At 43.6% G+C, this 23702-nt stretch overlaps 1 protein-coding gene across 2 annotated transcripts in view; it reads right to left on the bottom strand.

The window, feature by feature from the left end:
* Positions 1–23702, bottom strand: part of CNKSR2 (connector enhancer of kinase suppressor of Ras 2) — a 1535139-nt gene that overhangs the window by 453296 nt on the left and 1058141 nt on the right. For both annotated transcript variants that reach the window (XM_078656116.1, XM_078656115.1), the window contains one exon: positions 1116–1164. In XM_078656116.1, coding sequence (XP_078512242.1) covers positions 1116–1164 — 49 coding nt within the window. The remainder of the gene's footprint in view (positions 1–1115; positions 1165–23702) is intronic.

A 23702-nucleotide genomic window follows, 5' to 3' on the forward strand; every position in this document is an offset into this window, starting at 1 on the left:
GGGACCACCTTTCCCCCCCACCAGCGGCTGCCATGAGAAGGCGCACTCACAGCGTGCCACCTTTTAGGTGGCGCACTGTGAGTGCGCCTCCTGAGGTCTTCTTTGCCTCTGCACCCACGTCTGTAATACGGCGCAAGTGCAGAGGTAAAGAGAGTTCCTCATGTGCATGGGGCACTCCCCCATGCAAATGAGGAAATGCCCCATGCAGATTTCGCTGGGGCTTTATGTGTGCCAGTGCTATCTGTATTACAGAAGGGGCCGCACAAGCGTCTGCGGCCACTTCTGTAATACCTAAGTGCCCGGGTGTGTGCAAAGCGGGCGTAAATGCCCGTTGCGCCCCCGGGGCACTCACTGTAATACCGCCCCAGGTAAAAACAGCACTGAAGTAACATATTAAGGTTTTGTGACCTGATGCCTTATTACAGTGTTCCACTTAATCAGTGAGTAGGATAGTAATAGCAATGCATTCAGCATCTAGCATTGCCAAGCTGCTCTAAATTAGCACTGACGTCTAATTTTGAATTTTCCACATTACTTTGGTGGACAGAGTGGGCCTGGACTTCTTGATTGCACATGTCTCTCCCAACCCGCAGGCCACAATCATTAGACTTGGAGACCTCTGCCAAATCTAAGGCCTGTGACACCTTTCACAACAGATCAACAGTTGCAAGGTGCTTCTTCACTGGCTGTGTGCTTTGTGGATCCGAGTTGGGGGTAAGCTAGCATGCCAGGCGCATGTTGCTTAGCCATTACAATATACTATCTCCCTGAATAAGATGTAATAGTCAGTTTGTGAGATTCATGTACCAAACGTAATGACAGAAAACGATAAGCATAATACCTTTTGATATCGAAAAATATTATGAACATGTTGCTAGAAATTGTTATTTCAGTTATGAGTCCAGTAGCTTTATGTAACAGAAAACAACCCGCATATGGTAAAGCTAATACTCAGTAAAAGGTTAAAGCACAGTGACTGGAATATTACATATCTCTGCTGCAGTGGCGAGGGTCAAAGTTATCACTTAAAGTCGACCTGTTCAGGCAAGCTATACAGTTGAATGGAATTCGTGTTGTCAGCGAATCTCTCGAGGGATGTATATGTTTTTATTTACCTTTGTTCCTTTTTTTAGATTTGTGTTGCAGGGAAGATTGCTGAAACGTCTGCAAGAAACAAGAAAGAGAAATAAACAAATACTTAGTAACAGTTGTATATCTTCTTGTATTCTTATTACTTCTCTTTTTGTCTTATGTATCAATATGCCATTGCACACTTGAATTAATGTGTTCTATAAGTCAGCAAAGATATACAAGGTTATAAAATACTGTAATAAGGTGCCTTGTAATACGAACTGTAGAACATGAGAGTCTGCAATATTTGTATAAAACCCTTATCGGATTTCCATAATCCAGACTATTTAGGACCCCATTCGTAACCTGCAACAAGAAAACTATATCACTACTCTTGTGTTGCAGTTAGGTGTCATGTCCCAATTGCTCTGACCGATCCAGCAGATCATGTGAAAGCAAGTCACTCAACAGAATTATACATATAGTTTTACAACCAATTATGCCTACGTTTCAGCTCCATTGCTATAAGGAAGATTTACATCAGCATGTTATACTTGATAACCCACAAGCGTATTTGAAAGTGACTTCTTAAATATGTGCACTCTAAAAATGACAACATTCTATTAGTATGCTCACTTTCGTGTGCATTTCTAATACCTGCAAGTATCATAGTGCCAGCATTTGTCTGGTGGTGTGATCAGATTCTACAATAATTATAATTGATGTTGCAATTCACCTGAGGATCTTTTGCCTTTCAAGGAGCATGAGTCTTTGTCCTCCTTTCTATTTATAGTGGCAGACCTCCTCTGCAACTTGCAATATCCTTGTATTGTGTAGTAGGTGGCACTCTATTCAACATATATATAATCTGAGGTTAGTGTTACATATACATATTTTAATCCCAGGCCATTACAGCCAGCATGTGAGTATAGCATCAGGTAATTTAAAAAACCATAAGAATAAAGTGTTTTTTTTTAAGTGGTACAATGTCACAGAATTTGATTGTTGTTAATCTAATGAATAAACTATTTTCATTTTCCAATGCCATGGTGCTAATTTTATGGACTTCTCAAAATGAATTCTATCTCTACTTGCATTCACATTTACAACTTGCTGGTTTCATAAGGATCTTTGGCGAACCGAACTGTCTTCTGAGACATTTGCCCGCATGTGGATTGATTATAGGACATGAATCTCGAAATGCAACTGTTTGTAAAAATTAAAGACAAAAAAATGGATCACGTCTAATACCAGTAACTAATTGCATGACAGATTTACGACTTTTCTTTTATAAAGTACTTTTTATAAATGCTGCTACTTGTCCAATTATGTCCCTTTCGAATAATACGAGGGTGCAAGGTATGCCTTTGATGAATAGCAACATCAGACTTTGCACAAATCATAACTTAGAGGAGAAGCAAACTTAGGGGCATATGTATCAAGTCCTTTTCCCGGTCGCAAACGGGCAGATTCTCAGAATCAGCCCGTTTGCGCACGGGAAAAGGCCTTTTTGAATGTATCATCCCAAAAGGGCATCACATATTAGAGAAACACAAAATTTGCGATTATCTATTTTGCGATTGCCTTTAAGGAATCACAAATTGCGATTCCTTAAATGCAATTTGGCCTTAAGAAATCGCAAATTACCACCAACTTCAAGTTGGTGGTAATTAGCGATTTCTTTGAAAAATTCACTTTTTTGCATTTTTTAAAGTGCCATGTGGCTCACATATGTGCCCTTCGGGCATGTATGTGTACACATATGTACACATACATATTTCAGGGGTGCAACAGGGTATCCTTTTGACACCCTGGCACCCTTGAAATTGCATTCTCAATTTGCGATTCTCTAATTGCGAATCAGAAACTGAGAATGTCTTCCCATTCATTCCTATTGGCCTCCTAGCCCATAGGAAAGAATGGGAAGGTATTCCTTAATTGCGAATCAATTCCTACATACTTAGCATTTTGCGATTCCTTAATAGCAATTTGCTAAAAATCGCTATTAAGGAATCGCAAAAGGGCTTGTTCATACATGTGTCCCTTTATTCTGTAAAGCAGAACACTAGCACCACCTGGCCGATCCAAATTGTACCCCTCACGGTTGCGGGTTAAAGTTCATGGGTGAGCTATGCAAGCGTGTGTAGTACCGTTAGAAAACTCGTTTAGAAATAAGTGTGAGAATAATGATAGTTTCTCTCACCTTCACGCCATTTTATAGGCGCCTGTTATGTCAATGTTAACTTTACATGTAATCTGTGGTCAAATGTTTTCGATGTAAACTGTGGTTATGAGTCGTATCAAAATGTCTGTGCATATAGTTAGGTACGCTGATGCCCCTTTGTGCCTTGATCACACAATATGATACTAAAAAATAAATAGCAAGCATTGTCAAAGCCAAAATTTCTCGGTAGTGAAACGATTTGGCTTTGCCAATGCATTTTGTGGTCAGCTAGGCTTTGTGGGTGCAAGCGCATCAGTGGTGGCCATCTTGAAGTGGGCTTAATCAAATAAACCAAATCCATTTAAAGGTCAGCTTTGGCGCTATTTCTATTATTAAAACAGCACAAAAAACAAGGATGAGCTGGTGGAGTCATTAAGGAAGCAACGCAGAGAGTAGGGTTGGCACTGCAAAGCGAAGGGGGAAACAGCAGCGGGGGAGAGAGCAGGAAATCACATACACTCTCCTGTGATGCCTAATGCAAAAGAAAAAAGTAGTTCCTTGAATCTAAACAACATCAGTTGTGGAAGAATAAAAGTTAATCTATCAAAACACTGTGAGACCTAAACACCCGTGGTCAGGACAGACACAAGAATAAGAAGGTAAGCTACTGACACAAGGGGAGAAAATGTAGGTACCTAACAAATCCATCCAGCCATAAACAAGGAGCTGCTCAAAGATAACTCTATGTGTATTGTAAATATTGGTCTGGCTAAGCTGTCTATATCTAAGATTTAAACTTAAATTGGATCAAACAAAAGTTTGTCTGCTGTATTCTCTTCCATCAGAAATGTGGGCCATTCTACTTGGCCGTAACAGTGATCATAAAAGTAGTCGATAATCATGCGTTTCTCAGTATGCCTACATTTGCTTTGATACTTTTTCTTGAGTATTCTGCAAAGGGAACCTTGTTTTGGAAGTTGGTCTGTAGTTCACAATGTCAGACACCTTGATGGTAGATTTTTTTCAGAAGAGGAGTTGCTACTTACAGCATCTCCCCACCCAAAGCCACTGAATTTCAATTCACCCTTACCCAACAAGCTAGTGCTTCATTTGCCATACGAAAAAAAGAAGATGATAGGCAACATTGTTGTGTCTCATGTTTCAATACAGACCCTCAGCACTTTACTATTAACCTCAAATCACTCAGTAGGCTTTTCATAAAGCAGTGCAACCCATTATAAAACAATTGGTCTCATCTCCGCCGTGTGAAGAAGTCCCGAAAAATAGCGCCTTTCTAACAAGACAAATGCCCTATTCGTGTCTAAAGACCAAACTGTCAGAGGCCGTCCCAGCTTAGCAACGTCCTATAAGTAGTAGTGCAACTGATGTAAATTGTATGTAGTAGATCTGTATGGTTTGGAAACGAAATTATCCAGCTGCATTAGTTTAGCAGTGATTGAACGCAGTCAGTTAGAAAGCACTTTCATTAGAATCTTGGTTTCTACGTTAGGCAGAGGGATGGGGCAATTGTGCCAAGTCTCGTATGGTTTCATCTCATCAGACAAAGAGCCATGCAATTTTCCACTTGCGTATTTTGATAAGAACTCTGGGCACAACACAGGCTTACAAAGACTTGAAGTCACGAGAAGGTGGGACATTAGGTCCAAAAACCTGGGCTATCTTTAACCAACTGATGGCCACAGCTATGGCCACCTATGGTATATCGTCTTCCAGCACAGGAACGTCAGTATCTGAAATCCAAAAGGGATACCCCACTAAAAACCTCTAGTTCCGATTCACTTACTTTGACCCTTGAGGGGTACAGTCTTGAATAAGCTTAAACATTTTTACCTTTTTTCCTTTCCTATCACTTATTATTATACCCTTTCATTCTGTAACCAATTGTATCAATCTGCTGTCCTGAAATATGGAGAGATTCCCTTGAGATGAGTTACAAACAGGATATTATCAATGCACAATTCTGAGAAAATGATTCATACATATATAACACAAAAAAATCATTTATTATAAATGCAAAAACATAACATTAAAATCAATTATTCTGACTAGCTAATCTAATAGGCTAATAAAAACATGAAAACATAACACTCAATTACGACCTGCATAATTGAAAAGCAAGACAGAAATGTAAAACATAAAATTGTTGAATACAATTTGTACATTCGGACTCCTTTATGGTTTCATCGATCTTATGTTACTATCGAATCTGTGAATCAACCATCGATGCTGGAGTCTTGAATTCTACCAGGGATAGCGTCGACGCGTTTCGGTGGAATAAACGGATGAAAACCACCTTTATCAAGACTTTCTGTATATCTGTCGTGATAGGGAATTAGTTGAATCTCCCCTAGCGAGACTGACAGCTGGTCTATTGATGCCCAAATCTGTGTCTTGTATATATTACCACCATAAACTGAAATTCGGTCGGTTTTCTTTCCTATTTTAGCTTTTTCGAGTATTATGCTGTATTTTGCAATTATATGTTACTATTCACGTGCTGGAGGAATAGTTCAAAAAGATTTGACCATTGTTTGGAAGGTTTTACAGAACCTGTAATATGATAAATCTGAGCACAGAGTTTCCCTGGTATGTGCGGGTCAATTTCGTCTTGCTCTCTGGCCAACTCAACAGGATCCTAGTGGTTACCCTGCTGGTTTCTTAGTGGTCTCTGATGGTTCAGGGATTCTGTAGTGAAATCTGCTGTCCTACACAAAGTTGCTTAACTAGGCTATGATCTTACCTGTCTTTTTTCCCTGTTAGAGATCCCATTCTGTTTCCCCGGATGAAGTTGTCTGGCAACATCAGTTATTAATTCCATGTAGTCTGTTCACAGCCTAGCCAGATCACACTAGTGTGTGGGGAATATAACCTTAATGGTATAATTTCCAGCCCTAACAGCCTCTATAAGTCCCTGACATATTACGCCTTTTTCATGATCTTATGGGCAGTTACAGACACGACCTGGCTTTGGATGACTGTTGAGTAAGCTTCTCACAGGATTACACAGAAGTTGATTGGACCCTCATTTTCTTAAAAATCATGACTGATTATTTTCTTTAAGCAGTAAACCACTTTCTGATCTCGAAGTTGCTGTACATTCCTCTGCCACACTGTCGGCCTAGTTTGTCTTCATTTGGCCATAATCATAGGGGAGCGATCAGATATTCCTCCTGGGTCAAATTTTATTTGTCATTGCTACTCCGCCATTAGTGGATCTGAACAAGTATTTTACCTGCATTGCAAAGACTGAGATACAGTATGGAAACAGCATTGTCTCTCCATCATGTGTGTTTCCCTCCAAGCATCAACAGGTCATCAACACTTGCAAATGTAACCTATCCAGTTGTGTCAAAATCCAACTCATCACAAAAGCCTGAGCTACCCACCTTGCAATAATAACTTTGTAGAACTATTCTCTAATATTTAAGGCTTCTTCAGTAAGCGTAACCAAAAGGCATCCTATCAACTTCAACATTTTTTCATGCAATCTAGATGGCACATATAAACATGGTATTGCTACCCTCCCATAACTCCACTATCTGCTGGCCATGATATACTAACCATCAGGGTCCTACTCTTTCCTGAAATAGGAAACAGGATTATTTAGTGTGCACATGTTGCTACACCACAGACCTTCTAATGAATCCTACGTGCGTGAAAAGTGGATATTTTTACCTATAGTGCCCTGTCTGTGTGATTCCTGAAATGGTACTAATTGAGGTTTATGCCTAAAGAGGAATTGGATGACTAGGCATTTCTTGATCTTGTCTTATAGACAATTTAGTTTCACATTGACAAGAGTTTATTGCAACCACAAATCTGATCCATTTCCAGCCGCCATCATCCCAGTGTTTGAGAATTTGAAGCCTTAACAAAATCCTGAGCCCAGAAGACACAAGAAGGACCTGAATGTGATCTTTATCAGACTAAGGTTACAGAAAACAACCTAAACATCCTCCACAAACCCTCCCCAACCCCAGATAGTGGCAGGGCAATTTCCAAACATACTTCCTACCTAATGTGGAGGTGTCAATCACACTAACATCTGCAACAAGTTCAATACTATGCTATGATAAATGACACATAAAATAATACAGTAAGTTCCCAAGAGACAAACAAATTCCATGAGGAAATCTAAAAATATATGTACAAACCCAAAAACAAAAGACTAATTTAATAAACAATAATAGCAAAGTGAGATTAAACATACGCAGGGGAGCATAATCATACACAACTCCAATCAGCTGTACCTTACCGTTCATTTGTATAGGGCAACATTGACACATCAAAATATCTTAGAACCAACGTGGAAGAGGGAAGTTGAATGAAATGAAATGAAAAGAGAATTTATAAAGCGTCCTAGCGTTAGAGAAGTAGTGCTTCCTGATGAGGCTGTTGGCATATAAGGTTTAGTCAGACTTCTTAAAAAGGAAAGTTTTTAACTGTTTACGAAATGAAAGTAAGTTGGAGTCAGATCTCAGGTGAAGGGGAAGGGAGTTCCACAATTTAGCCGCATTATAAGAAAATGACCGGCCTCCAGATCTTGATCTCTTGATTGTGGGGACTGTGGCAAGGAAGGCATAAGAAGAGCGAAGCTGTTTATTGGGATGATAGGGAGTGATTAAGGAATGGTTAATGACCGGACCTGTTCTCCAGAAGGCCTGATGGGAAATACAGAGAGTTTTAAAATTGATTTTTTCCCTAACAGGGAGCCAGTGCAGGTTTTTCAGACCGGGTTTTGCCGAAAAAGGCTGCGGGGGAGCTGAAGCAGAGTTTGGGAAGCACAGTTCTGTATTAGCAGAAGTTTTTGCAGGGTGTATTCAGGGGCTCCTAGGTAGAGGGCATTCCCAAAGTCAAGGCGGGACTGGATCAAACCTTGAACCACGATTTGTTTAGCTTCAAAGGGCAGGAGGGGAAGGATCTTCCTAAGAAGTCTAAGAAGGCCGAAGCAGGTGGCTTATAACTTGGTTGCCTGACTGGTAAAGCTGAGAGATTTATCCAGCCAGACACCAAGGCTTTTTATAGTGTCTTTGGGTATTGGAGGAGAACCGAGACAGGGGGGCCATGTTGAGTTGATCGTGGGAGAGATGGAGCTACCGAGGAGCATCAGCTCCGTTTTGTCTCCATTATGTTTGAGACATGAGGTGGTCATCCAATTATTGACTTCCTATAGGCAACCCAGCAGATTGACCTGTGCCAGTTGGCTGTCTAGCTGTTTGAGGGATACCACTAGCTGAGTGTCGTCAGCATATGTAATGGTCTTTATACCATATGGACGAACAATCTCAGCCAGTGGGCTCATATATACATTAAATAGCGTAGGGCTCAGAGATGAGCCCTGCGGTACCCCACAGCCCAGGGGTTTACTAAGGGAGACAGTGTCCCCTTCAAAGACCTGGAATGATTGGTCGCTCAAAAAAGATTTGAGCCAGGTTATCGCTGTCCCTGACACTCCCAGACTAAGGAGTCGATGCAGTAGAATTCTATGATTCACAGTATCGAAAGCGGCGCTTAGATCGAGAAGGATGACGGCCACCGATCCCCCCCGATCCAAGATCCCCCTAGTTTCTTCTGTTACCGGGAGCAGAGCAGTCTCTGTCCCATGCCTGTGGCGGAAGCCCGTCTGGGAGGGGTCGAGCAGATGGTTACTCTCGAGAAACCCCGTTAGATGTTTATTGACGTGTTTCTCAAGGATTTTGCTCACCCAGGGAAGCAGGGAAATGGGGCGGTAGTTACTGGGATTGTTGGGGTCCAGGTTTGATTTTTTAAGGAGTGCTCGTACCATCGCTTGTTTCCACAGGGGAGAGACAATGTCTGAGGATATGGATGCGTTAAGTAAATCAAGGATGGTAGGGAGAATGCTGTGAATAGCAGCAACTAGAGTGCAGGGGGGGGCTGGGTCACAGGGGGAACCGGACTTTACTTGGAGCATTATTGTTCTAAGCATTTCTAGGTCCAGAAGAGGAAAGTTGTCAAGAGTATTTAAAGAGTGCCGCATGGGGAGCGGGTGTGTAAAATCAAGATGAAGATCAATATCAGTAACGGGGAACGAAGTGTAAATTTGTTGAATTTTTGGGAAAAAGAATTCCGCCAAATCAAGTTAGCTTATTCATTATTTTTACATTAAGTTTACTGTGACCACTATCCGCTATTCCGGTCAGCGCCCTAGTCGTTTCGCCGGATTACTCGCCCTATTTAGGACGAGCACATTTGCCTACCAGTCCTGGACAAGGTAATACCTACAAACGAAGCACGGAGCTGTGAAGACTCGCTTGCGGTGCAAAGATAGCATTAGACGCACATTTTAATAATCGCTTGTGTTAGCTTTTAAAAATATTTGCATTTTCTTTTTGACATATAGCGCTCACTCGCACTCTAATAGGAATATTCACCGCTAGTTGTAGCGGGTCACTTAGGACTCTAACTCACCTTTTTTCCTTTCAACCATCTTGGATGAGGTAGGGAGTTATCGCGGCGCTATTCCGGTCAGCGCCCTAGTCGTTTCGCCGGATTACTCGCCCTATTTAAGACGAGCACATTTGCCTACCAGTCCTGGACAAGGTAATACCTACAAACGAAGCACGGAGCTGTGAAGACTCGCTTGCGGTGCAAAGATAGCGTTAGACGCACATTTTAATAATCGCTTGTGTTAGCTTTGAAAAATATTTGCATTTTCTTTTTGACATATAGCGCTCACTCGCACTCTAATAGGAATATTCACCGCTAATTGTAGCGGGTCACTTAGGACTCTAACTCACCTTTTTTCCTTTCAACCATCTTGGATGAGGTAGGGAGTTATTGCGGCGCTATTCCGGTCAGTGCCCTAGTCGTTTCGCCGGATTACTCGCCCTATTTAAGACGAGCACATTTGCCTACCAGTCCTGGACAAGGTAATATCTACAAACGAAGCACGGAGCTGTGAAGACTCGCTTGCGGTGCAAAGATAGCGTTAGACGCGCATTTTAATAATCGCTTGTGTTAGCTTTTAAAAATATTTGCATTTTCTTTTTGACATATAGCGCTCACTCGCACTCTAATAGGAATATTCACCGTTAGTTGTAGCGGGTCACTTAGGACTCTAACTCACCTTTTTTCCTTTCAACCATCTTGAATGAGGTAGGGAGTTATCGCGGCGCTATTCCGGTCAGCGCCCTAGTCGTTTCGCCGGATTACTCGCCCTATTGAAGACGAGCACATTTGCCTACCAGTCCTGGACAAGGTAATACCTACAAACGAAGCACGGAGCTGTGAAGACTCACTTGCGGTGCAAAGATAGCGTTAGACGCGCATTTTAATAATCGCTTGGGTTAGCTTTTAAAAATATTTGCATTTTCTTTATGACATATAGCGCTCACTCGCACTCTAATAGGAATATTCACCGCTAGTTGTAGCGGGTCACTTAGGACTCTAACTCACGTTTTTTCCTTTCAACCATCTTGGATGAGGTAGGGAGTTATCGCGGCGCTATTCCGGTCAGCGCCCTAGTCGTTTCGCCGGATTACTCGCCCTATTTAAGACGAGCACATTTGCCTACCAGTCCTGGACAAGGTAATACCTACAAACGAAGCACGGAGCTGTGAAGACTCGCTTGCGGTGCAAAGATAGCGTTAGACGCGCATTTTAATAATCGCTTGTGTTAGCTTTTAAAAATATTTGCATTTTCTTTTTGACATATAGCGCTCACTCGCACTCTAATAGGAATATTCACCGCTAGTTGTAGCGGGTCACTTAGGACTCTAACTCACCTTTTTTCCTTTCAACCATCTTGGATGAGGTAGGGAGTTATCGCGGCGCTATTCCGGTCAGCGCCCTAGTCGTTTCGCCGGATTACTCGCCCTATTGAAGACGAGCACATTTGCCTACCAGTCCTGGACAAGGTAATACCTACAAACGAAGCACGGAGCTGTGAAGACTCACTTGCGGTGCAAAGATAGCGTTAGACGCGCATTTTAATAATCGCTTGGGTTAGCTTTTAAAAATATTTGCATTTTCTTTATGACATATAGCGCTCACTCGCACTCTAATAGGAATATTCACCGCTAGTTGTAGCGGGTCACTTAGGACTCTAACTCACGTTTTTTCCTTTCAACCATCTTGGATGAGGTAGGGAGTTATCGCGGCGCTATTCCGGTCAGCGCCCTAGTCGTTTCGCCGGATTACTCGCCCTATTTAAGACGAGCACATTTGCCTACCAGTCCTGGACAAGGTAATACCTACAAACGAAGCACGGAGCTGTGAAGACTCGCTTGCGGTGCAAAGATAGCGTTAGACGCGCATTTTAATAATCGCTTGTGTTAGCTTTTAAAAATATTTGCATTTTCTTTTTGACTTATAGCGCTCACTCGCACTCTAATAGGAATATTCACCGCTAGTTGTAGCGGGTCACTTAGGACTCTAACTCACCTTTTTTCCTTTCAACCATCTTGGATGAGGTAGGGAGTTATCGCGGCACTATTCCGGTCAGCGCCCTAGTCGTTTCGCCGGATTACTCGCCCTATTTAAACCTCCCAATGACGATGCGCAGCGGGACCGCCGGACTCACGCCGGAGTCCAGCCAGAGTCCTGCCCGTCCGGGCTCGTCCGGGCTCTGACGGGCCTAGGGCCGGGCACTATGCACAATATCTCGGCCCCCATATTAACGTACTCCCGTGAGGAGCTCTTCGCTTTACGCCAACCTCATTACGAGGATTGCAATCTATCAGATGGCGGGCTGGGTTTTCTACCTCCCGCAAGGAAGGGTCAGCTACCTCCCCCGCAAAAAGGTAAGAAGAGTTTGCTGGTGGGTCTGCTTAATTGCAGATCTCTTCCGAAGCACTCAGTAGAGATCAATCTTCTTGTACAAAATCAGGACTTGGATATCCTATTTTTATCGGAAACCTGGTTAACATCCAGTTCCGATGCTGACATCGTCCAAGTTCTTCCACCTGGCTTCTTGTTGTCTCATCTGGACAGATCGGGGGGGCGTGGGGGTGGTATCGCCATCTTGTACAGAGAGACCTACGTATGTAGGGCGCAGAAGGGCCTGGTTGCTGATTGTGAGAGCTGCCATTTCTCTCTACAGATCCCCCCCACAGTAACACTGTCAGGGTTACTGATTTATCGGCCCCCGGGCGGTCTGGGCAATTTTGTGAGTTCCGTAATGGAAACAGTGACGATGCTGGCCTCAGCGACTACTAACTTTATTGTGTTGGGAGACTTGAATCTCCATTTTAATGATCCCACAGATCTAATAGCTAGAGATCTTCAAGGAGACTTGAAAGCATGCGAGTTGCCCCTAATTAATGTAGGATCTACGCATGAAAAGGGTCAGCTACTAGACCCAATGTTCTCCAACATTCTTCGTCTTCGGACCAGGTCAGCACTTCCCCTTCCGTGGACTGACCATTTTTTGGTCTCAGCTGAATGGCAAGTTGAGCTCCCCTCCATACCGGCCCAAAAGGTTTTTCTGGTGGACAGAGCTTGGTCCAGATTAGCGATCAATGACTGGACCTCCAAACTCGAAGAATCATTTCCCTATCCCGAATCAGACCCTATAAGAGGAGATGCGAATTTGAATCATTGGTTGACTACCTCACTTGATGCCCTCATTCCTAAAAAGAGAGTGCAAAAGAGGGAGAAAAGAACCGGCTCGGCCCCTTGGTTCACTGCTGAGCTTCGCACGCTGAAAAAAGGATGTAAAAAACTGGAGAGGGGCGTGGAGAAAGAAATCGGAGGCCTATAAGCGAGAGGAATATCGCGCGGCTATGAGGGGCTATAAAACCGCCCTCCGGCTAGCAAAAGCTCAATTTTTTGAGGATCGCATAAGACTGGCCTCAAATTCATCTAGGGAAACCTTTAAAGTGGTTCAAGAACTCTTGAAAGTGCCCGAACCTGTAGCTACTCAGGACTCAGAGAAATGTAAGGAGTTAGCGGACTTCTTCCATATAAAAATAGAAAAAATACTGAGCTCTCTGCCTCAGATTACTCAACCTCAACAAGCCCACGAACAGAACTGCTGTCAGCCTGGTGAGTTATTTTCTTCTTTAGATACTTTCGGCCCAGTTTCAGAGGCTGAAGTATTGAGAGTCCTTAGATCCATGAAAAGTGGCTCCCCTATGGATCCGGTTCCTATGACCTTTTTAAAACAGGTGGCAACCTCTATAGTTTCTCCTATTACTGATTTGATGAACGCTTCTTTTTCTCAGGGCCTGGTGCCACCAAGCTGGAAAACAGCGGTGGTCAAGGCACTCCTAAAAAAGCCCAACCTGGACATGGCGGAACTGGCAAATTTTAGGCCTATATCTCTTCTGCCATGCCTCGGCATAATTGCTGAGAGATTAGCGAATCATCAACTATCAGGCTTCTTGGAATCGAACGGACTGCTTCGGAATTCACAGACAGGTTTCCGCCCAGGCCAGGGCACCGACGCTGCCCTCCTGACGGTCGTTGAAGAATCTAGACGCATCATTGATTCGGGAGGATCAGTGGCAGTGATCCTCCTGGACATGAGTGCTGAGTTTGATACCGTTAATCATCAGGTGCTGATTCGGCGACTGTCAGGAGTGGGTGTGTCAGGAGCCGCCTTGAGGTGGCTTAAGTCATTTCTTGACGGCCGTGCATATCAGGTATGGGAAGGCAGCAGTAGGACTTCATCTATCTCCCTCCAGTGGGGGGTGCCACAGGGCTCGTCCCTTAGCCCGACATTGTTTAATGTATATATTGCTCCACTGGAGGAGGTGGTGACCCCTTATAACATCAAGATCATCAGCTATGCTGATGATACTCAGTTAGTGGTCGCCCTTTCACAACTGGTAGAGAATCCCGACTTGCTGCACTCATGCCTGTCGGAAGTTCATACCTGGATGGACCAATCAGCGCTTAAGCTGAATGGTTCTAAGACGGAGATAATGCTGCTGGGGAATAAAGCTCCCTCACTCCCTTTGACCAGCTGGCCCAGCTGCATGGGCAATCTCCACAGTATGAAAGACGAGATTAAGAGTTTGGGGGTCTGGCTGGAAAAAGATCTCTCTTTCAGGACCCAAGCTAAAAAAACTGCAGGAGTCTGTTTCGCCCTGCTGCGTTCGGCGCGAAAATTTTTCCCCTTGCTTCCTTTTCCTTCTAGGAAGCTGTTGATTCAGGGGTTGATAACATCACGACTTGACTATAGTAATGCCCTTTTTTTGGTTGCCCCTGAATCCACTTTTAATAAACTGCAGCAGGTCCAGAATGCGGCAGCCAGACTGCTCTTGGGTACTCCCAGAACCGAGTCAGCCAGACCTGCCCTAAAGGCTTTGCATTGGCTCCCAGTACGGGAGAGAGTAAAATTTAAGGCATTATGTATAGCCCATAAAATTTTACAAGGGACAGGACCCCCAATTCTGAGAGGTTTAGTAGTACCATACAAAGCTAATCGAACGCTTCGTTCCGATCAAAAACACCTCCTCCTAGTCCCTAGAGTAAAGAGGGCACGCTCGGGGGGGAGAAGATTTTCGGTGAACGTGGCGAAGCTGTGGAATTCACTACCTCTAAAACTGCGCGTTGAGACCTGCACTTTGCGTTTCCGCAAATGTTTGAAAACTTACTTGTTCCCGGTCTGATTGCACCCTACTGTTGTTTCGATTCTGTTGTTGTCCTACAAAGCGCTGGGATGCCCAAGGGTAACTGTGTGCTATATAAAATTTTAATAATAATAATAATAATAATAATAATCTGCGTAGACAACATTACTGAATGAACTAACACCACTCAATGTCATTAGCAGTCAAAGGGTAGACCTTGGGTTCCATTTGTCTTAGGTGAGTAGAGTCATCTGAATGCCCCTCAGAGTTTGTGCAGTGAGTTTCCAGTTTTTGTAGAATAAGTGTCTGATGATGATGAGGGGGATGACATATTCCATTCCCTCAGAAACAGCGGTTGCTTCCAGCTTACCCACCAGCTTTTTTTCTGCTGTCTCAGGCAATTCTTGGTATTGCGTTGCCTTGTGACTTGTTGAATGCAGTGCTATTGTGATCTTCCTTTTCCACTGCCCACATCTCTTCCCGGCACCAATCAGCTGAGAATTATGTGAATAAAATGACTTTCCATCAATAATGACCTTCAATTTTCCAGGCAAGAGATTTGAGTCACAGAGCACAGAGGTGTTTTTCACCTCTGTGGATGACCATCTTTGTTGTTGAACTCTTGATGTCTTTTGCATGATATTCTGAATAGCCTACCTTTCTTGCACAGTCGTCGTGTTTGTTTAGAGTTCCATCACTTCACCTTTCCTACTTCTTGCTGACTTTATGCTTGCCTTTGAACATGTAGAGTGCCTTTTGGCTAGGTTTGTTCTACAGAAATAACAAACACATACATACATCATGCGCCATTGTAACTAAAGTAGACTTAGATTTACCAACGACCTCTGCTAACTGTGGTCAGCCTTAAGGAGCTTAACATCCAGAGCAACTTTGTAAATCTTATTATTGAAATTAGAGTGGGTACCTTGAATCTTTAGTGGGTTATGATCAGGCCTGATTTTCACATCAAGAATAACCACCCATTCTCCCTAGCCCTTGGAATCTAAGGCGTCACAGGGGGGACTCTAGAGTTTTTTCTCTTTCTGACATCCCTTTCTAAACCCCCAAAGTGTTATTAATTAGCATATGCTGTATTGATTATCAGTCGTACATTTGATGCGCCACTGGAACCAATGTTTCCGATATATACTTGGAATCTAAGGAACATGTACATACCTCTGGTTGGAGGGTGCTGGATGCGGCTTCTATGGGATTCATATCCTTTGAAAGTGAAACAAGTCTGGATGATCAGGCTAATAATTTCACTATGTGGTCCTTCACTGTAGGTTAAATTCCCATTTGGGTACACCACAGGAAACATGTGAGTGATTGTAATGCAAATTAAGGACCTAGCTGCATTTCCATTCTGTAATACATGTATAGGGAGATTTGGGATTGAAGTATTAGTATAGTAATAAATTATTAATACCCTGTAATCCTGAAAATAATCTCCATTAGTCATGGTGTGTATATTCCATGCAGTGCATGGTTGATTATTAGGGTGTAAAACAAATCATTACAACTCACTATTTATGAGCTGTTTGGTATTACAAAGGGTATTGAAAATTACCACAGTTAAGGAAGGATGGATCTCCAAAATGGTGGTAGAATGGTTGGAAGGTGAGCTACCCCAGCTAATTGAATAAAATAATAGAATAATTTGCTGCATCATTAAGTGGTCAAAGAGGCTGGGGCTAAACCCCTTCAAAGAGCTGCAACGTGAGAGCATTCAGGGCTCATATAATAATGCCCGGGGAACACATTATTTTCAAAATGTTTTTAAAAAGTATCTGTTCAGTGATGACTTCTGAAATGGTTACTTCCACCACACTAAATGTTATGTGGAAAGTGTGCATTTACACAACTTTCGATTATGTTATTACTGTTGAAAACAAAATATAAACAAATTAAAATATAACAAGATGTGAAAAAAATATGTCTATGCCTTCTCTGGATGTAGCTCCTGTCATCATATATACTCAATGGGCGCCCCACTTTATGGTAATCAAAAAATATTAATAATAAGTATTAGCCATGTTTTTAATTCACTCATTAAAGCTGACTGCAACACCAACTCTTGCATTCCCGGATAAGAGTAAGTCACTTGTAGCATTTGTGAAGTGATTTGAATGATATGGCAAGTAAAACATGGGAACATCCTCTCCTATTTTTGGCAACAGAAAAGAAACGTTATCTCATGGTCACCTATGCACAACAGGCCAATTCTACATTTCTTTTTTTTACTCAAGTTCTGTTGATTGAATGTTTCCAAAACGACATTACAGTATACATGCAGTTGAAAAGGAAAAGCTCTTCATTAGACAATTACATAGCAGTAATAGAACACTTAGGATCTCATGCTAGAATTGTACCACAATTGTCCAAGTCTTCTGGAAAAAAAGGCGTAAGGTGTACAAATTCACTCCTATGAAGGAGCTTGATAGAGTGTGGGCAGGGGCTTGTATAATGCTGACCCATTACTCAAGTTCTAAGTATGATATTGCTAAGTAGCAGAACATGGACACAACAATGCAAACAACAGCACTCAGGCATAACGCACAGTTCTGTGGGGATAGCAGAGTAGCTGCCTATATGTCTGTGACTACGACTAAGTAGCGAGGAAGCACCATCAGATGAAGTCATGAAACAGTGCCTAAAGACACAATAGGATATAGCACATAACTGAGAGAGCTGTTTTAACAAGAACATAATAAATAAAAACAGAGATAACAATTACTGGTCAAGGTCAGCCGACGGGAGGCATGGCAGGGGTGGCGCTATCGCCCTGTTGAAAACGGTGTATTGTTCCTATTGATCTAATAGTGTTTGTTACATTCAGGCTGCAGTGTTCCAAGCTTCGCGGGGTTGAAGCAGGTGAATTCTATATAGGTAGATATTGAATCAATGGCCTCCAAACACATTGGAACGTCGTCTCTGTCTTAGTTAAATTATGGGACAGCTGTTCCATCACTAGGATGTGCCACATACTGGTAAACCATTGCATTATAGAGGGAGGCGTTGTCTGCTTCCACGCGAGCGCCATGAGTTGAAGCGTTGCTAGAAGCAAGTAACTAATAAACTTCCAATCCGCATGGGTCATGACGGCTAAGCCCAGAGGTTGAACACCCATGATCACCACAGGATAAGAGGGTGGAAGCGAGTAGCCCACTATGCCCTTATCATGTCACAATATCTCCTTTCAGTATGTGGCGATTACTCTGCAAAACCACCAAATATGGCAAAGATCTCCCACAGCCTTTTGACATTGCCAGCACAGTGGGGAGGCACCTGGATAGGTAGTGGAGAGACGGATCGGTGTAAAATACCATTGGAACATTATTGTATAAGGTAGGTTTTAGGGATGTCCCACCACATGCTCTGCCATTGTTTGAGGGCCATGTCTACCTGGGTGGTGTTGTGCCATGTAGATTGGTAAGCGTAGGTGTGTGCAGCGTGGAGTGTTGAAGCGCAAGTTAGGTGTTGGAGATTGGGCCTCTTGAGCCAGCATAAACCTGTACTAGCTTGTTAAAGGGGGTGAAAGATCTGATGGCTGTAGGGTAGACAGAGGGGTGTAATGCCCAGTGCCTCAGTTGGGTGTGGATTGCTGCCCAAGACAAGATGCACTTGTGAGGGAACAAAATTCCATGATAGCCCCATAGAGAGAGAGTAAGCTTGGGTGAACTGTATCCTGTATCTGACAGAGTTACATTGAAATGCAAGCTAGTCAGTGCAATATCTGCAGAAGTCCCTAGAGGAAAACACACAAACAAGGGAAATTTGAGAAGCAGAACCACATGTTGACTGCAAATATTACCCTTAGCACACTCCATATTGGATATCATAGCACCTGATATGTAGGTGGATTACAACTCAGAGCCCGATTATGACTTTCGGCAGGGTGGGGGTGGTTGGCACACCACCGCCATGCCACTGTACTGACAAGCGTCGCCGCCACTCACCTACAAAATTGTAACTTAAAAGTGGTCTGGCGGGCGGTCGACATGGTAGGTCCCGCTGAGGTGCCTCTTTCAAAGGTGGCAATGCAATGGGAACGTCACACAAGGTTCCTTCGCAGCATGGACTGTACTCTCCATGCTGTGCAGGAACTGGTGTGCATGCACAGGGCATGAGAACCTGGGGGCCCTATTTGTTTCCTCTCCACCATGGTTTTCATGGTGGTGGAAAACCCATTAAAACCGTGGCGGAGAGGAAACTCGTAATAAGCTTGGTGGGACAACTGTGGTCCTGCAAACCATATTGCCGCCTCTGGACCACTCCACCACCTCAACAGAACGTGGTTCCCTGACGGCAGTGGCGGTCCGTTGTCAGCCCAACCATCCAAGTCATAATGGGGATGTCGGACCGCTGGTGTGGCTGTGACTGAACTGTAGGCCTGGGAAGGGTACTATACTGTATGTAGGCCTGGGAAGGGTACTATACAGGGATAATGCAGTACTGTACATGCATGTTAAGTGCATGTGCTGGGTGTAAGTGTGCCTGTGAGTGGTACAGTACATAAATGATGTAGTGCTGTGCAGTATGTGTATGTTAAATGCATGTGCAGGGTGTATGTGTGCCTGTGAGTGTACAGTACGTAATGGATGTAGCGCTGTACATGCATGTCAAATGCATGTTCTGGGTGTAGGTGAGTGGTACAGGGTTGTATGTTAGAAATACGAATAATTTTACCACGCATGCCTCCACCATGCAGCCCAGCCACAAATGTGTTTTAATCATGCATGCTTTTACCATGATATTTCATGGTATACGCATGAATGGTAAAGGGGTATGTGTGACTAAGGTCACCACTATCCCCCTTCCCCTGCCCCCGCACTGTCCCTTAAACTATTCTAATTCCTTCCACTGTCCTAAAACCTACAGCGACCCTCCAACTCTAAAAACAATCCCAACTATCCATTCCGCTCCTACTGCCCTAAGTCCTAAAACCCTGCACTACCCCACCCACTGCACTTTCCCTTAAACTACCCCAAACCCTTCCACTGCCCTAAAACCTAACTCGACTACCAGCACTAAAAACTACCCCAACTACCTGCCCCCCCCCACTGCCTTAAGGCCTAAAACCCTACCCTGCCCCATGCTGTCCCTTAAACTACCCCAACTCCTTCCACTGCCCTAAAACCAAACCACCCCCCACCCTAAATACTAACCCATCTGCCCATTCCTCTCCCACTGCCCTAAGGACTAAAACTCTGCACCCTAACTCTCACTACCCTGACCCTCTTCCCCCCCTGTGCTGTGCCTTAAACTACCCCAACCCCTTCCACTGCCCTAAAACCTGCTCTGACCGCCCTTCCAGCAATAAAAACGACCCCAACTACCCATTCCCCTCCCAATGTCCCAAGGCCTAAAACTCTACACTAACCCACCCTCCCCCACCTTGCGCTGTCCCTTAAACTACCCCAACCACTTCCACTGGCCTAAAACCTACCCCAACCCCCACCCTAAAAACAAACCTAACTTCTTATTCCCTCCCACTGCCCTATGGCTTAAAACCCTGCACCCTAACTTACACTACCTCAACCCCTGCCCCCCTGCACTGTCCAGTAAACTACCCCAACCCCTTACACTAACTCAAAACAGACCCAACCCCTCCAAGCCCAAAAAATCAGCCCCACTTACCTCACCACAACATCTTCCTGTTTCCGTCCTCCAGGAGCTTGTGCAATGGGTGCACGTTGAATGCATGTGTTGGGTGTATGTGTTCCTGTTGGTGGTACAATTCATGAAGGATACATTGCAATGCACGTATGTGAAATTTGTACACTGAGTGTATGCATACCTGTCAATCAATCAATAAACCAGGGTTTTTTAAAGCGCACTACTCACCCGAGGTGGTCTCAAGGCGCTAGGGAGGTGCAGCTCCGGATTATTCGAAAAGTTAGGTCTTGAGGCTCCTCCTGAAGTTGTGCAGAGTGGGGGAGCATCGGAGGATGACAGGGAGCTCATTCCAGGTCTTTGCTGTGATGAAGGAGAGGGCTCTTCCACCTGCTCTGGTTCTGCGGATGCGTGGGGTCTCTGCCAGGGCGAGGTCGGTGGAGTGAGGTTCCTTTTGGGTACTTGGAAGGAGATTCTTTTCTTGAGGTATTTGGGTCCGATGTTGTGGAGGGCTTTGTAGGAGTAGTGAGTAGCTTGAGGGTTACCCTCTTCTCGATGGGGAGCCAGTGGAGGTCTCGTAGGTGCGGGGTCATGTGTTCGTGTCGTGGGGTTCCGAGGAAGAGTCTGGCTGCGGTGACCTGGATGGTTTGGAGCTTGTGTGGCAGGGTTTTGTTAATTCCGGCGTAGAGGGTGCTGCCATAGTCCTGTCTGCTAGTTACAAGTGCATGAGTGAAGGGCTTTCTGCATTTGTGGGGAATCCACTTAAAGGTCTTGCGAAGGGTGCAGAGGGAGTTGAAGCAGGTCGAGGTGACGGCGTTGATCTGGCAGGTCACCTTCCTGCACATAAACAATCATTCCCTGGCAGGCAGCCTTGCGCTATGGTGCAAGGGTGCCTGTGTTGCTGCAAGACAGCTAATTTTAGCACCAGTGCTAAAGAAAACACAGGGGTACTCTGTATTGTTGTAAATACAGTGCATCCCTGCATTTTGGAAAAGTCAGAGAGCGGCGCTGACAAATCTGGCGCAGTTCCACACTCCGAAATTTCCTTGTACATATGTCCCAACTATTCCAGTTCTTGCACTACAAATTTGCATTTGTCAGACTGCAGTATAATCTCAACATTCTTGAAAACTGGCAAAACTTTGTCTAAAACATAATTAAGTTCATCAACACTTTACACAAAAATTAAGACAGTCTTGAAAGGCCTGAACTGCAGCAATTCCATTCAAAATGGTTTCCATACATTTCTGTAAGTCGCTTGCCTCAGATGCCAAACCAAAAGGCAAGCTTAGAAATTTAAAGGTACCAAGCAGTGTTATAAAAGTGGTTATGTTTTGCGATTCTGGTGCCAAGAAAATTTGATGATACTCAGAACGCAAGTCCATGAGTGAAAAAAATCTGGCTTGACATAGGTTGGCCAACTATCCCTGCGCCTTGGGCAAAAGTTGACAATAAATCACAATATTTCTATAGAGTGTGTGAAGATTGAAACACAACCTAATTTGGGTAGACCTTTTCCGAACATGGCTATGGGACTAGGCCATTTAGCAGAATCAGTGTCCTGTGTAATACTTTCAGATCTAAACCTCTGCAAATAAGCCTTGATGTCACTTCTCACACTAAGAGAAACTTGAGTAAGTTCATGTACAACAGGCACAGCATTGAGTTTAAGCTTGATTTTGTGCTCAAATTTCTTGATAGAACTAATAGTGTAATTAAAAACTTCAGTAAACTTTTGAAGAGGAAAATAAGTTGAATTAACGGCTGTAAATCAAATCAATGAAAGGGGAACATTAGCCATAATCACAGGTGTTTCAGAACCAGGGATCAACATAAGACTCATCCTAGCTAAATCCTGACACTGCGGAACATTTCTTCCCTTCAAGGCAACATACACTTTGGTTAAAATAGATCTTCCTAGACAGCAAATGGACTTAATAAAGTACCCCAATAAGTTGCTCACCAAAAGCTTTCCGATTAATGTCAGGCTTATGCAGAGTAAATTATTTCGCCTATTGCACGTGGAATGTAACACCAGATACATTGAGCACCTGAATTTGCCATCATCTTCAAGGTAATCTCACCCACCTGTACTTTACAACATGGACCTTTAACTCTATCTGAAGAAAGTTGTTTTTCTGCAACAGGGTCTGTGTGAATAGTGAGAACAACACTGGACAAATCGGTAAGACACTTATCAACATTCACACTATTGACCCTAATAGAGCCTTACCCATCCCTGTGGCCACCTTTCCTGCACTTATTGCAGCTTTTGCCTAAGCAGGGCCATTGGGTTTGTTTTCAGTATGTAACTTAGATCCACATCTATGGAAAGCCCCTTGACTTTTCCTGGGAACACTCTTTGCTGGTTTGTTCTGAGCAAAAATGGAATTGAATGAGGAAATCTGAGGATAAATGCTGCTCTCACCCTTAGAATTGTTTTATTATTCTAATGCCGTAAGTCTACTGTTCAATTGCTTTAGCGAGATCAATAACATCCGCTACAGAGGGGTCTCTGCAACTTAGCAGACGCTCTTGAATTTTATTTAAATAACTGTGGAAATATTGACCCCCTATGTAAATATGAAGGGAGACTCCAACATTGCAGGTTGCAGCCAAAATTCTTAAACATGATAGGAAGTCCTCAACATTCTCATCAGGCATTTGTTTCCTTTTGAAAAACTTAAACCTTTTCAAAAGCACAATGGGGTGTTCCAAGAATGTATTCCCCAGTATAGTGACTGTTTCAGCATATTTATTTCAACCATCACCACCAAATGCAAATTGTTAAACGCTTTCCGCCCCTCTTGTTCTAAATGACTGAATAATATTGCGGCCTTTCTTCGGGGTTCAGGTGTAGTGGTATCAATAGTCACCAAATAGTTTTCATGAATCCAGAACCATTTTTTTCATGGCACTGGAGGCCCACCTGTATTCTGAAGGAAAGCATGAATCTGTACCAAACGACTCGTAGTCATGACAAAATGGTGATGGACAAGGCAAACACAACCAACTAACAGTACCTTAAGCAGATAAATGGCTGTTGACAAATAAAGCCCCTGGAAACAGGGGATTCCAACATAAGCTACAGTGAGGACGAGAGCAGATGCTGAAGAGAATGCTGAAATAATTCCGCACCACTCGTTGATTTGAGAAAATACACAACTGGCAAATATTATCTCAAAGCAAGATGGCCACCTGATATGCATGAGGGCATGGTGACGTTAGCACAGTGGTGTAAGGCGCATGTGTTCACAGAGCCGAGGGTGCAGCAGGAGGGCTCAGCACAAAGA

This window comes from Lissotriton helveticus, chromosome 8, assembly GCF_964261635.1.
Source record: "Lissotriton helveticus chromosome 8, aLisHel1.1, whole genome shotgun sequence".
Classification (NCBI taxonomy): domain Eukaryota; kingdom Metazoa; phylum Chordata; class Amphibia; order Caudata; family Salamandridae; genus Lissotriton; species Lissotriton helveticus.